Source organism: Microtus ochrogaster, linkage group LG9 (genome assembly GCF_000317375.1).
Source record: "Microtus ochrogaster isolate Prairie Vole_2 linkage group LG9, MicOch1.0, whole genome shotgun sequence".
Taxonomy (NCBI): domain Eukaryota; kingdom Metazoa; phylum Chordata; class Mammalia; order Rodentia; family Cricetidae; genus Microtus; species Microtus ochrogaster.
Genome location: NC_022034.1, coordinates 18969658 through 18987405, shown reverse-complemented (window position 1 = coordinate 18987405; position 17748 = coordinate 18969658). Strand labels below are relative to the sequence as shown.

Here is a 17748-nt window from a genome sequence, read left to right as displayed (position 1 = left end):
TACTCCACCTACCTAATTTTCTGTCCTATCAGGGCCAAGCAGTTTTCTTTATTAATTAACCAATGAAAGCAACAGATAAATACAAGACCCACCTCCATCAATCATTAACTGTTAGTGAAATGCCAAATAGAAAACATGCTCATATACTGCCACATATCTTTTACAATATTTAAAAAATTTTAATGACAATACAATCACAGGCGTGTGTAAGAATCAATGAGAATTCTCATCCTTCACTGATGCACATGTCAGCACCTTCTGGGATAGTTTGCAGACTTACTGAAGTTTAACATAATACATTTACTGTTGACTCAGTAGTATACTAGGGAAACAAAAACATGGACTCAAAGAAACAAATATCAGTGTCAGTGGAAGCTTCACCTAAACTCTTCACAATCGAGATGTCATGCATTGTGAAATTAGATTGACATCCTTTGAAATGTCCATCCACAGCAGTGAAAACTATTGCAATAAAAGTTAGAATAAGTAGTGAACCATTGACATGCATCAATCTGCATGAGTCTTAAAGACATTTAAGGTAGAGGAAAGAAACCCATCCAGAATACACTGTTTGATTATTTTTGTATAACATTCTTGGAAGTAACAGATGTCCTGTAAAAAAAAAAAAAAAAAAAAAAAACCAGTTGCTTCAGGAAGTTTAAGCTAAGAGTTTATCTATAAAGAAACAATATAAACAGCTCTCTGATATCAGGAGTCTGTGGTTCTCAATCTTCCCAATGTTGTGACTCTTTAATAAACTGCCTCATGTTTTGGTGATCACCCAACCATGAAATTATTTCATTGCTGCTTCCTAACTGAAATTTTGGTACTGTTTTATGAATGATAATGTAAATATCTGATATGCAAGCCCTGTGAAAGGGTAGGGTGACCACCCAAAGGGTGTAACCCACAAGTTGAGGACCACTGTTATGAATGATCCTTTTTGTATTCTGAATATGACAGTGGTTACAGAGCCGATACTTATGTAAAAAGTCATGGAATTGAATACCAATAGTGCAAAAACTAGTTTTTTTCATCTATTTTAAAAGTAATGTTCTTAAGATGTGCATCCTTTGGATTATTAATACTTCAAGTGTATTGTGAAATAAGATAGACAACAAATAGAAAATTCAGATTCAAAAATTAAAATTTAGGATAAAGAGGCTTGTCATGGTGGCACACACCTTTAATCCCAATATTTGAAAGGCAGAGGTAGACAGATTTGTGGGAGCTTAAGGCAAGCTTGTCTATTATAGGAGTGTCAAACTACAGTGATACCCTGACTCAAAAATAAAATCTGAAAAGTAAAAATCACCCCAGAATCACCCTACCAGTCTGTGAGCAGATGAATGGAATAATAGAAAAGTTTGGTATATATACACAGTGAAATCTTTTTCAACCATAAAGAAGAATGAAATTCCATCATATGTGAGAAAATGAATGTACCTGGAGATCCTCACATTTTTGGTAACTCAAGGTAGTTCAGGAGAGATAGTATATTTTCTCTCAATCTTATACCTTAAATTTTATATTCACACAGAAAATCAACAGTGTATATAGATAGGGCATGAAAGTAGAGATGAAATGGTAGGGCTTTGATGTGAAGGTTGCAGGAGAAATGGAAACACAAAAAGATGTGTGTTGTAATAAGGGCGGCGGGTTACGTTCCTGGCACCCGAGCTCCCAGCCGCCCGCACAGCTAGCTTTATACCTGAAATAATTACACGGAAACTATATTCTTTTAAACACTGCCTGGCCCATTAGTTCCAGCCTCTTATTGGCTAGCTCTTACATATTGATCTAACCCATTTCTAATAATCTGTGTAGCCCACGAGGTGGCTTACCAGGGAAGATCTTAACCTGCATCTGTCTGGAGTGGGAGAATCATGGTGACTGCCCAACTCGGCTTCTTTCTCCCAGCATTCTGTTCTGTTTACTCTGCCTACCTAATTTTTTGTTCTGTTAAAGGGCCAAGGCAGTCTCTTTATTTAACCAATGAAATCAACACAAAACAGAAGACTCCCATATCATTTCCCCTTTTTCTGTTTAAACAAAAAAGAAAGGCTTTAACTTTAACATAGTAAAATTACATATAACAAAACAGTTATCAAGAATTACAGTTACAATATTTATATCTACTTTATCTTTTATCATAACTAAGGAAAACTATAACTATCCATTCTTCAACTCCATCAAAGACTCCAGAAAGATATAATATTACCTAAGCAAATAAGAAATCCAAACTCTAGAAATGACAGAGACATCTCGCTGTCTGGACAGTCACCCAAAGTTCCTCTGTACCGTTGGGGCATCCATCTTCGGCCTACAGGCCCATAGTTTCCAGCAGACATTTCCACAAAGCAGGAAATTCCAAAGACAGTTCAGTCACTTTCTTCTGTGTCCTGCAGAATGTCTCGCAGACTCTCATGAATCAGGAACCCCGAAAGACCATCTCGCCTTTAAGCAAGTTCAGCAGTCCTCTCTCTGCGGGTTCTCTGTGTGCAGTTTATGCAACAGTCCAGGCAAGAACAGTTTCTTGCCCAAATGGCTATCAAACTCCATAGGGAGCCTCTTCAATGCCCATCTTCCTCTTGAAGTAGCTGGGGCTGCCAGGAGCAGACATGTCTCATTGCCATAAAAAACCCTAAATTATTAAAATATTTTAAATGCCATATTCTGCAGTCTTTGAGAGATATAAGAATGTCTATCTAACTGAAATATATCTCTATATAGCTAGAAAATCTAACTAACATGACTACAAGCTTTACTATTATCGATGATTATCCATTAACAACCTATATTCCCTATTATCCATTACATTTTAAATGAACTACACAATCACAATACCTTAATCAATATCAGAAATACATATACATATAACAAAATTGACCTTAAAATCCATACCAATGTAAATTATTCCTATCTATATCATATCCCCCTTTAAATGTAAAAGAACATTTATAAACAATATTTGAGAATATTGGCGCAGTTTTTTTCTCTCCAAACTGCTTCCTGCTGAATGGGGGCACTGTTAATCAGGTCTTTTATGGTATAACCTGTGTGCCAGTGTCATCTCAGTTGGCAGTTGAGTGAAGTAATTTTTTAAGGGTGTTCACAGCAACCTTTCAGGAGGGCGTGGTCTATCACACAATATTGGGATAGACGCAATCCACAGTGTCTCATCCTCTGTGAAAACAAAAGAAGAAACTCTTTTCCAAAGCATCATATCCTTAGACCCAAATTCTGAAGTCATACCCTTATGATATCCATTCTGGTTTAGCTTGGAAGTCCATATAATGAAATGTCTCTCTGTACTTAGCTCCTTTACAGTCAAAAATTTTAAAGAAAGCACAATAATACAAAGAATCCAGACTCTGTGTGAATTTTAATTTTTCGTGGCTTATTTTTACTCTATCACTTTATTCTGTCTCTGTAAAGACTTTACCTTTTTTTTTAAGGCATTAACTTTATTCTCTCTATATTTTTTTCTCTCTCTCAAGCCTATGTACACTCATCCAACACTGTGATCCATTTAGTGGTCTGTCTGAATCTGTTTTATTGTGGATCTGTAATTTTTTTTGCTATCCAGGAGCATTTCTTAAAATGTTAAGCAGTTCTTAAAAACTTAAGTTACCGCCTGTGTCCTGCCCAGTCGAAACCTTAATTGCACTGTTTTTACAGTAATTACAGTAGTTCCTGCCTGAGACCAGCACAGTTCAGCATGGCAGAGCTGAGCCGAGCTGCTCCTGCCTCAGAGCCATTTGGTGCCCCTGAGCCACACACAGTTCCAGGCACACAGCAGTCCACATTGCCATCAAGCAAGCCGTAGAGCTTTACTCCAAATGCTTCATTCAAAAGCTCTGTCTCCCACAGGAGCCAGACAGAGATAGCAATGGCGGCTCAGCCCAGAAAGCCAGCATTTTTAAACAGCCAGTTTTATCCTGCTGCTGAGTCAGGACAATTTCTTTGCGGTACGCGACCCACAAACAGCAAAAAGCTGTCTTAAATTCTCTCTCTGTCCTTTTTAAGCCCTCTCAGGTTTTACATGGAGTTCATTAGCACGTTGGGTGCCACTCTGTAGTAATAGGAGCAGCGGGGCTACATCCCCGGCACCCAGCTAGCTTTGCCCGAAATAATTACATGGAAACTGTATTCTTTTAAACACTGCCTGGCCCATTAGCTCTAGGCTCTTATTGGCTAGCTCTTACATATTGATCTAACCCATTTCTAATAATCTGTGTAGCCCACGAGGTGGCTTACCAGGGAAGATCTTAACCTGCATCTGTCTGGAGTGGGAGAATCATGGTGACTGCCCAACTCGGCTTCTTTCTCCCAGCATTCTGTTCTGTTTACTCTGCCTACCTAATTTTCTGTTCTATTAAAGGGCCAAGGCAGTTTCTTTATTTAACCAATGAAATCAACACAAAACAGAAGACTCCCATATCAGATGTGAGTGTAGAATAAGCTCAAAATGTATTTGCAAGAAAGGTCTTAAGAAATCCAATACTATATACTGGGAATGTATGTCAGTTAACCTATTGCTTTTAAAAAAGAAGCCAAAAAAACTTAAAAGTGACAATGAGCAATCCACTTTACTCACACGATTGGCAGAATTTAGCAAGAACTGTGAGTTCAGCATTATGAATGACAGGGTGCAGTGCACTTTCCTATATTGTGTTAGAGCTATGAGTTCATTGTATAATTTTAGAAAGAAATCTGACAACTTTAAATGAAATTAAAAACAATACTTTTCAATCCAGTTTCTTTTTTTAATTCTTGGGAATCTGTTCCAGAATAAGAAAAGCAAAATGCATAATATATGTTACCTCCTTAGTATTGGGTACAAAACAGATGTCTACAAAAATGGAATGTTTGAGAATACTTTTCGAGGTATGTCATGAAGTGCCATCTAAACAGTAAGAATGTGCTGAGTCAACTCCAGTTCTGCTTGTTACCTGGAGAGAATTCTTACCACAGTTACATGCTTCCTGTGTTAAGTTACATCCTGTGTCATCAGTGTCCTAAGTAAACTGTAGTTCATCACAGGATTCTATATTGAGAGCAACCACGTCTGGTTATTTCAGGGCAAGCCGTCTAGATGTGGGCCTCAGCAGAAGCAGGCAACTATCCTGCACCACAATTGTGCAGCTCTGAGTGCCTACTCTTGAATGTTAGAGAAGTGGAGCAGGTCTAGTGACCTATTTCTTATTTTAACTGCTGAAAGAACTCTGTTCTCTCTTAGCAAATACTCTAGTCTGTTATTCATGAGAGTTGCTTCGAGAAATTTAGCAATAGTATCTCAGTTCTAAAAAGAAGGCAATGTGATTGAAGTATAACACATTCATTACTTGGCATCTGTGTGACCAGATACCTGATAGAAATAACTTGTAGAAAGAAAGATATATTTCAGCTCAGTTTCAAGGAGTTGCAGTGCATCATAATGGAGAAGACATCAAGAGCGTTCAAACCAACAAGAATCTATAGTTGAAATTCTTCTCATGGCAGTGGCCTGAACCAGGGGGTCAAGTCATTGATCTTAAACGGTCCAATGACTGGCTCCAAACAGGCTGAAGGCTCTACCTCCTAAAGTCTCTATACTCTTCAATAGTGTCAACAGATGTTCAAGCTCTCTGAACATGGCCTTTGGTGGACATTGCAAATTCAGAGCATAAATATGTAGTTAATCATAAAGTATTCTATGTTTTTACAGGCTAACTGTACTTCACAAAGATAAATAAGAGTGCATCCTCATTGAAACATGAAAAGGATAGTCTGTTGTTAGATGTCTGTTTATTTTGATTCGAACTCTTTTTTCTCTCTCTCTCTCTTTTATTCATTTTGCATACCAACCACAATTCCCCCTCCCTCTCTTCATCCTCCCGCCACCTTTCCTCCTACTTCATCCACTCCTCAGAGAGTGTAAGGCCTCTCGTGGGGAGTCTACTAAGTCTGGCATATCATGTTGAGGCAGGATCAAGCCTCTCCTCACTGTATAAAGGCCAAGCAAGGTATCCCACCACAGAAAATGAACTCCAAAAAGCTAGTTCATTCACCAGGGATAAATCCTGGTCCTGCTGCCAAGGGTTCCACCAAGAGACCTAGCCACAGAACTGTCACCCACATTCAGCAGACCTGGTTTGGTCCTATGCGTGCTCTCCAGCTGTCAGACCAGAGGCCATGAGCTCCCACTAGGTCAGGTCGGCTGTCTCAGTGGGTTTCCCCCTCATGATATTCTCCCCACCCCTTGCTCATATAATCCCCCTCCCTCTCGTTGACTCTAGGAGCTCAGCCCAGTGCTTGGCTGTGGAGTTTTGCATCTCCTTCCATCAGTTACTAGATATAGGTTTCATGAAGACAATTAGGGTAGTCACTAATCTGATTATAGGGGAACACCAGTTCAGGCACCCTCTTCACTATTGCTAGGAGTCTTAGATGGGGTAATTCTTATGGACTCTGGGAATTTTCCTAGCATCAGGTTTCTCCCTAAGCCCATAATGACACCCTCTATCAGAATGTCTATTTAATTGCTCTTCCTTTCTGTCCCACTCAACCCCCTGCAGCCACCAGTTACCTATGAGATCTTATCTATTTCCCCTTCCTAGGGGGATCCATGCTTGTCCCTCCTAGCGTCCTCCTTTTAGGACTGTGGATTATAGCCTGGTTTTGATTAGGACTCCTAAAAAATGTACAGGTTGTCATTTAGTTTGTTGGCCACTAGATGGTGGAGTTTACTAATTTATTATACTCAACCTGCTTGAAGTTGAATTTATAAAATGTTATTTTCTTTAGTTGGTTGCTTAGAAATTAATAAAATTAGGTGACCCAAGATGCAGACAGTTTGACAAGTTATAGACCAGAACCCCACCCCCTGCTGAGATCCCATTCCCTGCCATATCTATATGTGGGGAACAAATAGTCAAAAAGATGCTATTTTTGAAAATGAGATTTTTTTTTCCATAGCACTGATAAATAAATACATGATATAATACCCCTAAAGAAGCCTTTATTATTGAACAACTTTTGAAAGTATTACACCAACATCTTCGGTTGTGTAGAAATATTTCTTTAGTGAGTCACTTCAGTGAGTTATAAAGTTTTTTGTTGTAAAACTTATGATCCCAGAAGTTCAAACCAGTCCATAGAACAGATACCATCGGGGAATTTAGTCTGTTCAAAGTAGTTGTAAGGTTGTGGAGAGATGTGGTCAAAACCTTCCACCAAAGCTCAGCATGAACACAGCTGTAGGTGACCACTGTTAGGTTTCTGCACTCATTGCTTGTAGAAGACTAAGGGAATCAGTAGGCATCTCAGTAAAGTCTTCTAGATTGTGTGTCTAGAATGGAAAGTATAAATGTAGGATACATCCTTCAGAAGAAACTCAGAAAATGCTGACTTGTGTGGCTTGTGTCAGCAAGTGAAGGTAGCACTTAAGATGAAATGCTGCAGAGCTTTGGATTTTGACCACTCCAGATTTCCTCTTAAAGATCTGAGGTACAGATGTGTGTAGTAGAAGGCTGCTGTTCGTTCCCAGCTGCCCAGACCATGAAATAATCACTCAGAAGCTATATTATTTAAATTACTCTTTGACCAATAGCTTAATCATATTACTAGCTAGTTCTTGCATCTAGAATTAACCCATTTCCATTATTTTACATTTTGCCACAAGGCTCATGGCCTACCAGCAAGGTTTCAGCTGGCAGCTACATAGCCTCTTTTGACTCTAACTTCTTTCTCCTAGCATTCAGCTCGTTTCCCCACCTAGCTCTACTCTGCCCTGTCACAGGCCAATGCAGTGTCTTTATTTGTTAACCAATAAAAGTAACACACGTACAGAAGGAATTTCCACACCAGATGTGTTTAATTTTAGTCAAGTGTTTTGGAAGTGTACAAAAAACTGTATAAGACATTAATTTATTACAAGAAGGTACAGCCAGGTCGGATGTTTGTGCCATTCCTTTAAGATGACATGTCATGTTTTGTAAACTTGTAAGATATATAACAAAATGATTTTTATGTAAGGCACCATTACCAAGTTAAGAAACTTCAAAACAATGTTTGCTTTCTTTGATAAACTCATTCAACCTGCCCAAAAAATAGCAATTGCCATTAAATGCTAAGTAATTATCCTTTTATGTTTTTAATGTCTAGGTGCAAAAGTCAAGAAATAAGCAAGTGCGAGAATTATTCTTGGATGGCTTTAGCATTCACCATGCAGGAATGCTTCGGCAAGACAGGAATTTGGTTGAAAACTTGTTTTCAAATGGGCATATCAAAGTCCTAATCTGTACAGCCACATTAGCCTGGGGTGTCAATCTTCCTGCGCATGCTGTTATTATTAAGGTAGGAGCTTACCTCCCTTTGCACATGGATTTGTGTGCCTGTTAAAGCGAGCCTCTGAATTGATTTATTTATAAAAATGTTGTGATTTGTCTGTTTCATTGACTGTGAATAGCATTTAGACAGAATTATTTTCTCCAGTAGAAGTCTAGCTTCAATTACAGAATTTAACTCTATCCCAGCTGATGAAGGGATTATTTAAAGTACACTTTTGAGATCTTTCCGTATTTGCCCAATTTCAGGTTCCAGCTCTTCAGGATTATATGTGTGTGCTTATGTAAATTTTATTAACTTTTCTCATCTAGGGAACACAAATATATGCTGCCAAAAGAGGCTCCTTTGTTGACCTTGGAATTTTAGATGTCATGCAGATATTTGGCCGAGCTGGACGACCACAATTTGACAAATTTGGGGAAGGAATCATTATAACGACACATGATAAACTCAGCCATTACCTCAGTTTACTCACTCAACAAAACCCAATTGAGAGTCAGTTTCTGGAAAGCCTTGCAGATAACCTAAATGCCGAGGTAAGTAAGAGCTCAGAAGGTTGGGGAAAATTGAATTGGTTGTTTATCTGTAATGTCAGGAATGTAGTGTGTGTCAAGAGACAAAATAGAAGCTGAAGAGATGGCTTTGTTGTTAAGGGTGTTTACTGGTCTTACAGAAGACCCGGGTTTCGTACCCAGAACCCGTATCAGGCAACTCCTAACTACTTACCTTGAAAGGCCAGCCTCAAGGAATCTGATACACTTTTCTGGCCTTTATTAGCATCTGTTTGTACATGTACAAAGCCACACACAGTGTACATACACACATATATATACACAAACACATAAAAATTACATCTTTATAAAAAGAGAAAATAATAGGCTAAATGCAGAATGTTGATTAATTCATGGAAGGATAAAATATAGACATGACTGACAAGTACTTGTTGCTAATATGAGATTTTTTTTCTAAGTCAGAATTTCCAAACTAATCTATATAGATTAGGGAAACAAACAGCAATAATAAAAATGTATATTATATTTTGCTTTTCTAATAAAATTTAGAAGATTTGTGAAGTTACCTTATGTTGTTAGATCATTTGATAGCTTCATTATTAACATTTTATATGAAATAAATAAAACTAATTTTAGCTTGAGTAGCTTTGCATTTGTGTTTGTGCAGCTTCTGTGCTCAAACCTATTTGATCTCAGCAGCCTGGATATCTAACATCTTAGCTGGCAAAAAATAAAACCATTTTTAATAATTTAGAATATATATGTCAAACGTTAGCAGTTTTAAGTATTGTTGCAATATTCAGCAGTTTCCTATGCCAGTTTCCTTTTTTAGCCTGAAGTTGTCCTAATGATTTCGGTAGCTGATATGTAAGCATGAACTAAATGAAGGAAATATTCATAGTCAAAATGTATGCTATTCTTATACCACATACTTATGACTAGCTTATAGAAGTCTGTTACATCCTGCTCCTGTTCTTTGTGTTTCCTCTCTAAAGGAGGAAAAGCAAACTCACTCAGCTCTCTCTGTTAAGAATAATGGCCAAAGACAGGTCAAAACTCCACAGTGCAGTGACATCCCAAGAGGGGCAAGTGTTGCAGAAGGATACATACAGAGGGGGACAATACATTAGGTGCCAGGCTGCCACAAAAATGATTTATGTATGTGAAAGCTCTATCGGAGGTCAGAAAGATAGGTAAGTTTGGAGAGGTGTGATTGGAGATTAGAAAAAAAGGTATGAGGGCCAGGGAGATTGCCCATGAGTTAAGGCACTTGCCTCAAAGCCTAGGACCTGAGTTTGTTCCTCCAAACCCACATGGTAGAAGGAAATAACCAACCACTGGACATTGTCTTCTGACCTCCAAAGTTTGCATGCAGATACACACTAATCTCTGGATGATAGACTACAAGCTTAATATAAAATAAACCATTTCCTCCCTTCATTGATATTAGTTGGTGATATTTTTTCACAACAGTAGCAACCCTAATGAAGACGGATATATTACTTTAATCTTAAAGTTCATGGAGACTAAATTTAATCACCTTGTCTTTGACCACTATTTAAGTAAAAACCCACATGCTGTTGTAAGTATACAGAGGATACAAACTGAGTCAAACACTGTTCTTACCATTTAGAACAATAGAATAGTGTCAGTGAAACTAGCTATACCCTGAGAATCAAAGTAAATAAGGCTCCATATGTTCATCATTAACTACTTAATAGATATGCCATTTTCCATTTATTTATATAAAGGACATTCATACTTTGAAATTTTTAACATTTATAATGAGGTATGGTCACTGATATTCTTGGTCTACTGAAATACATTCTTGTCAAATATTCTGATAATAATGCAATTTGAATGTAAAATTAAATTTGGTAAAATTGGAAATCAAATATGAATCAACTTATAGCATGAATCTGATGTATTATTAACGTCTTGGATTTGTGTTCACATCTTTGCTAAGATCTAGAATTGGCAATTGTTAATGCAAAGAAAAAACAAGTTAAACGAGAAAAATAATATTGTTTCTACTCATGCCTTTGACTTTATAAATATAATTTTTAACTATTTAAACAAATACATTAACTATAATTTAAAGCAAATGTTTTCTGCACACATTTGCTAATTGACACCTAATGAGGTGACTTCATAATCCTAAAGCTGAAAGGTCATAAGTGCATTCTCTGTATCAAGCCACCTGAGTTTGCAATGAGAGAAAAACAAGTGTTTGAAGTTTATTAATATGTTTTCAGAAGACATCATTATGCTTCTACTCTGTTCTAGCAAGCCAGCCTTTAAAGCTAGGGTAATTTTCCTGTATTCTAGCACTGCTCTTCAGAAGAATTCCATCCATGCAGAATATTGCGCGGAGAAATTGCGTAAAGGCCTCCCAGTATAACCTTGCCTCCCCAGTCTGCCTTTAGCACAAATCCTTTGTCCCAGAAAGGTTTTCTTCTGCCCTCATTGCCTTCAATGTCCTTTTTTTTTTCAGTTTCTTGTTTTCACTTTTTATAAAATAGTACTCTTATTGATTTGTGAAAAATCTATTAAATGCCTGTTCTACTTTGCTATAGCACACAGCACAATTGATCTTCTGAGTTTTTTGATACTTCTTTGATACTCAACCTTAAAATATTCTAGTCTTAAAAAAAGTGAATGATAGGATAAATTTGTTTATTTAGATTTTATATAATTTTGACCAATTTTAAAAACATGCATATTTTACAAATAATCAAAATATTCTTATATATTAAACTTTAATTAATAGATTAGGTATGAAGTGTTATTTAAGTCTTATGTCTAAATTACATTTTATTTAATGAACTTTATAGTATTAGTGCATTATACACTAGTAACATTTTCATCATTCATATATCCAGTATTTGAAAACCATTGGTGGATGTTAAATCAACTGTAAGGAATGGCTTATGGTATTCATCCCAGTGGTTATATGTTCCAGCCTCATGAAGAGGGATCTTCAGATGGCCAAGGACCGTGTTTGTGTGTACATGTACTCATACAGAGTGTACAGGTTTACTGCTAACTTCTAAGATGAATGAAAAATTCCAAAGATACACTATGAAAAAGCTGTCACCAGGTGGCAGCTTATAGTTACAAGAAATTTTTCTTTTCTGTCATGAGGTGGCGATAAAAGACTAGCTTCAAAATACAGTGTATCATGGAATAAACATGTATTTTTCTGTTTAATGTCTTTCCTTTATGTGAATGATTAGATTTGTTTTCCTTAAGCAGATGAGTGATGCTTGGTCCCTCCTATCTTTTCATCATATCAGAGGCAGCCATAGTAGGCTACTCACATTAATCTACCGATGAAGCTTATTTTGTGTTTTGCAAAATCTTCATTTCTTTTGTTTTAATATAGTAGTATATGATTGTAAGGAAAATAGGTCACACTTCATATGACATTACACACACACACACACCACAAATCTTAAACTAGAATATGAAGAGTAATTTATTGGGCATTGTATATAGGAAGGGAGCAGGCTGGACAATACCTAGAATACTGCGCATACCAAAACATCTGGCACCATGTAGTTTTAAATAGGAGAGGGGGTGCCTGGTGTCTGATTTTTAGTCATATCATTTATATACATTTTTACCAATTTTACTAACTTTTCAAAGGAATATTTCAAAACAAAAAGGGTAACGTACAGTGCCAACAACTGAAGCTTTAAAAGCCATTTCGAAGACAATGCAGGTTAGTGAAAGAAAAAGTGTGTCTGTAGGAGTTGTAAACCTAAGTTTAAGTCAGCACTGCAGCTAGTTGGTAAAACTCGGAGAATAATAGTAATGGCGAGTTTCTGGCACTATAATGAAGTAATCATTTGCTATCACCCTGTGAATGATAGAACTGTCAAGGGAGAGAGGTGAGGGCTAGCATATCATGCCTTAACTGTTTTGTTCTTATGCCCACATGTGCACAGTGTGCATAGGACATGAAATAAACTGTGCATGGGCTTTTTTCATTTTTTTTTTTTTTTTGTTTTATATCTTGTTGTATAATAGCTTTTGGCTAGCATATCATGCCTTAACTGTTTTGTTCTTATGCCCACATGTGCACAGTGTGCATAGGACATGAAATAAACTGTGCATGGGCTTTTTTCATTTTTTTTTTTTTTGAGGAACATCTTGTTGTATAGTAGCTTTTTAGCCCAGGTTGGCCTGACTTGCAGTCATCCTCCTAATTTAATCTGACACTTGTGGTTATAGGCATGTACAACTATCCCAATGAGTGTGCTTAATTCTTTACTTTTGTGAACACCATTAATGTAGGCTTTATAATATTTAATGATTAAAATAGTTATGAATTAGATATCATAGATTATATATAGAAACATATAAGAATATAAGTAACAGTGGTAGAAAATTGGATATGCAAATAGATTTAATTTAAACAAGTTTTGTTTATCCTGAATTGAAGCACTTAATTGTCTTACCTGTAATTCTTCAGTAATTATTATGCAGCTCCCTATTGGCTCAGATTTAGTTCTTTTGCATGGCATGGGTGGGACAGTATTATGGATTCAGTCCATGACCTTGTGTGTGCAGAGCATACTCTGTACCACTGGACTACATTACCAGCTCATCCACATAATATATCTAATAGAATTAGTTATATAAAATTAAAACTGCAAGAATAAAGCAGTTTTTGAGGGTTCTTTAAATGTAAATGCTAAAATAAATTTCCATATTTTGTCTTCTTAAGTTATATAAAAATAAAGCAAATTGTAGTTTTAGTTTCTTTACTACTAGAACCATAGTCACTTTCCCTTGTTTTTCTTTCTCCTAAAATGTAATAATGTATAAAGAACGCATCTCTTTTAATATGTTTCCAAATCTTTAGCTAAGGATTCGTAGAAAAACTACAGAGGGCAATTTTCACACTTGGAACACTCTCCCAGAAAGCACTATTGCTTCCTGTTGGTCTGTTGAAAAATCAAATACTTCTTCACAAAAGTGTCTCATTAAAATTGTTAACATCATTGTCTAATAACTATTTCCTTTATACAGATTTCATGTCAGTTGTGTTTTTAAGTCTTCAATTCTTTCTGTTGTGGAATAGAATAATTGTTTAACTATGTAATGATGTGTTGCTTTTGTCTAAATATGTAAGCGTGTGTTGCTGTTTCACCTTTTCTCCCTAACGCACCTGATAATAATAAAAAGCTGAATGGCCAATAACTAGGCATAAGAGGGATAGGTGGGCCTACTGGGCAGAGAAAAAGGTGAGCCAGCCAGCCAGATATGGAAGAAGCAGGAAAGCAGGGTGGACGAGACAAGACTCTGGACAGCACATAGATTAATATAACAAAAATGGGTTAAGTTCAGCTGCTGGTTTGCTGCACGTGTGTTTGTAAGTCCACCCGCTCCTTCCAACGCAGAGCCCACTGAAGAGTTGCCATGAACAAGGTCCACCCTCCTGAACTGAAGAAATTTATGGACAAGAAGTTATCATTGAAGTTAAATGGTGGCAGACATGTACAAGGAATAGTTTGGGGCTTTGATCCCTTTATGAATCGTGTGATTGATGAGTGTGTGGAGATGGCAACTAGTGGGCAACAGAATGACATCAGCATGGTGGTCATACGAGGAAAGAGCATCCTCATGTTAGAAGCCTTGGAAAGAGTCTAAACAATGGCTGTTCAGCAGAGGAGTCCACATACTTCCCCGAAGGACTGTTTGACTTGGGTGTAGAATTGGGTCATGTACATTTTCATTTAAAAAAAAAAATACTTTTTGCTAAATAAACTTTTGTGATACTCAGAAAAATAAATAAATGAATAAAAATGGGTTGAAATTTAAGTTAAGGGGGGAAAAGCTAGCTAAAAACAAGCCTAAACTAAGGCCAAACATTCATAATTAATAAGTCTCTGTGTCATGATTTAGGAGCCAGTGGTTCAGAAAAGCATGCTACAGGTTTCATTAAATTAATAGGTGGCTAAAATACATTAAAATGCCCATTGCACATGACTTTGTGAATGTACTCTGGAGCATTTCTTTTTTATTGTAGTTCTTCTCTCATAATGAAAGCATTGCTTACTCTGTTGGATGGTTTTTTTCATTGGTGGTGTTGTCACTGTCTTACTAGCAGAGGAATCTTGTCATGCTTTCACTCAAGAATGCAAGGCAGTTGTAGTTGTAATTCTATGGAATTTTTTTTAAGTATTAGTATGTAGAATTTTTTTCTTTTTGTAGACATGGTTACAGGTTCCTATTTTGTTTCATTTGTGTGTCTACGCCAGTGCTGAGGACATATTTAGAGATAAAGCTAACTTACCTTCTGTGTTTTTGATAATAACTGCACAAAATCAGGAAAGTACATGCAAACAGTATTTTGTTATCATTATTTTAGTTTTCTTGCTTTAAACTTTTCAGACAAAAATAAGTGAAACTACAATAGAGTCATAACTGAATAAAGAGAAAAATAACACATTACAGAAAAGTCCTTAATAGTGTATAGTTTAAAATCTACACTTGGAAAAATAATTAAAAGCCATAAAATGGAGGAAATTCAGCTTTTAGACCTCATTTCTAATGTACTATTTATTCTCAATTAAATGAAGCAGCAGTGATGTTTAATCAATTGGAAAGTCATGCTTACCAATTGTGTTTGCCTTTTTTAAAAAAATACGGTAAAGTGACCTGTTTTCAAAACTTGATTTCTGGCAAAATAGTCTTTGCTATAATATTAATGGTTGTCTTTAATGTGTCACTTTAATTTCTGCTTTATTTTTTTATTTGCAGATTGCTCTGGGAACAGTTACCAATGTGGAAGAAGCAGTGAAGTGGATAAGTTACACTTACCTCTATGTGCGGATGAGAGCAAATCCATTAGCTTATGGCATCAGTCATAAAGCATACCAGGTAGAGAGCTCATTTGCTGGGAAAAAAAAGAGAAGCTTAAGCCTTCTTTTGGCTTGTGTGGTCCTTTCCTGATGTGAAAATGAGTATTTGTTATTCTTGCCTCATTTGCAAACCAGTTACAGAACTGGAAGAAGATTTCCGAGCTTCTTTTATCTATTTATTTATTTTCAGGAAACACTGAGGGAAATGAAGTTGACCCTGATGATTACATCACTTTCTTTAAATTTCTTTTACCGCTAATATTATTAAGTTTCTATTTATGTTATGATCAAACTATTTTCAGATAAATTACCATTTGCTATTGATATTTTCCAATGTTTGTTTTTTAACTTATGTATTTAGCTGGGAGTAAACTGGGCAGGAAAAAATTTATGGCTATGTTTTAATAATGGCATATAGTATATATAATCTGTTCCTCTTATCAAGTTACTTTATCCCTATTCTGTAATTTTTAAGTAGTATCAGTAGTGAGTCATCGTAACTCTTTGGAAGCCAGGATTACTTTCATGAATCAATGCATAGGCAGACTGAGAATTGAATACACGTGGTAACAGCCTTCCCTATGAGCTTTATGGTTGTGTGGTCCATATGGCTTACAGACTCCATATAATCTTGGTTTTTCTTTAAAACTCTGCTTATACGCTGTAAGTACTTCCTAATTACAGATAAAACCCTGTTGTGGTCTGATGAGAACATTATTACTATCATCATGTGAATATTCATTTATGTCAAGTCAGAATTATCAAAAAAGTTGAATTTAACTCAAAATGTTTTTTCATTTACTGGTAACACATATCTGATCTTGCTACCAAAGCTAATCTTGGGGCTTTTCTTTTGTTTTTCCTTTTCCTATACAGTAGATTTCATAGAATTTAAGATGGGAGCAACAATTAGTGTTGAGGCTGCCACTCTGAAATCACTTGAGTTTCCCTATTTGGATTTTTCCCTAGAAAGTATTCCACTACCTTTCTTTCATTCATTGAATTGTGTGATGATTAATTTGTGGCTAAATATAGGTGCATTATAACCTCTAACTTTATAGATGGTGACTAATATAACCCTGACTGTTCACATTACAAGTATAAGTATGGTGAGAATAATTGAGGGCATTATGAAAATTTTCTAAAGGGTAAGACTAAACATGGTGTACACATGATAGTTTGAATGAGAATTGTTCCTCATAGGCTTCTTCCTGTATTTGAACACTCAGCCCTAAGTTTAAAAAGCCATCTGTTTAGAAAGGCTATGTAACAGAGGTTCTCAACCTGTGGGTCATGACCCTGTGGTAGTAGACCTGCCTTTTCTCGGGGCTTACATAGGAGATATCCTGCAGATCAGATATTTACATTACAATTCATAGCAGAAGCAAAATTACAAAGTAGCAGGAAAAATAATTTTATGGTTGGGGATTCACCGTAACATGAGGTACTGCATTAAAGAATCAGAGCTTTAGGAAGATTGAGAACCACTGCTTTAGAACCTTCTGGAGGTGGAACTTTGATGGAGGCGTATGTCACTGAGGGTGGGCTTGAAGGGTTTATGTTACAGCATCATTTCCTATTCTTTTTCTTTCCTATGTGGACAAAAATGTGATTAGCTGGCTCCTTGTTCTTGTCATGATTCCCTGTTTATATGCCTTTCCTACCATGATGGACTCTGTCCATCTGGAACACTAAGCTAAGATAGACCCTTTTCTCCTCTAAGGTACTTTTGGTGTGGTATTTTATCACTGCATCAGAAAAAATAACTAGTATAGCATATATTATAGGAGCTAAGAATATTAAATCTTATAATAAGACCATAACATTTATATTTTAAAATATAATTGATATTATGCGTTATTTTGTGTAGTTCTCTGGCATAAGGAATACTTTTGGTGTAGTTTCCAGTATTAACAATCTGTTTATTTAATTATGTGTTTGTTTCTTTATTTGAGGGATGTAGGCGTAAGTCACAAACAATGCCACAGCAGTTTGGAATTATGATTAATAGGGTATTATTTATTTAAAGGGGA

At 36.3% G+C, this 17748-nt stretch overlaps 1 protein-coding gene and 1 pseudogene across 1 annotated transcript in view; both read left to right on the top strand.

Moving 5' to 3' along the window:
• Nucleotides 1-17748, top strand: part of Ascc3 (activating signal cointegrator 1 complex subunit 3) — a 315331-nt gene that overhangs the window by 141593 nt on the left and 155990 nt on the right. The window contains exons 15-17 of the mRNA XM_005363511.2: nucleotides 8149-8340; nucleotides 8643-8867; nucleotides 15615-15734. Coding sequence (XP_005363568.1) covers nucleotides 8149-8340; nucleotides 8643-8867; nucleotides 15615-15734 — 537 coding nt within the window. The remainder of the gene's footprint in view (nucleotides 1-8148; nucleotides 8341-8642; nucleotides 8868-15614; nucleotides 15735-17748) is intronic.
• LOC101988381 lies at nucleotides 14271-14573 on the top strand (annotated as a pseudogene).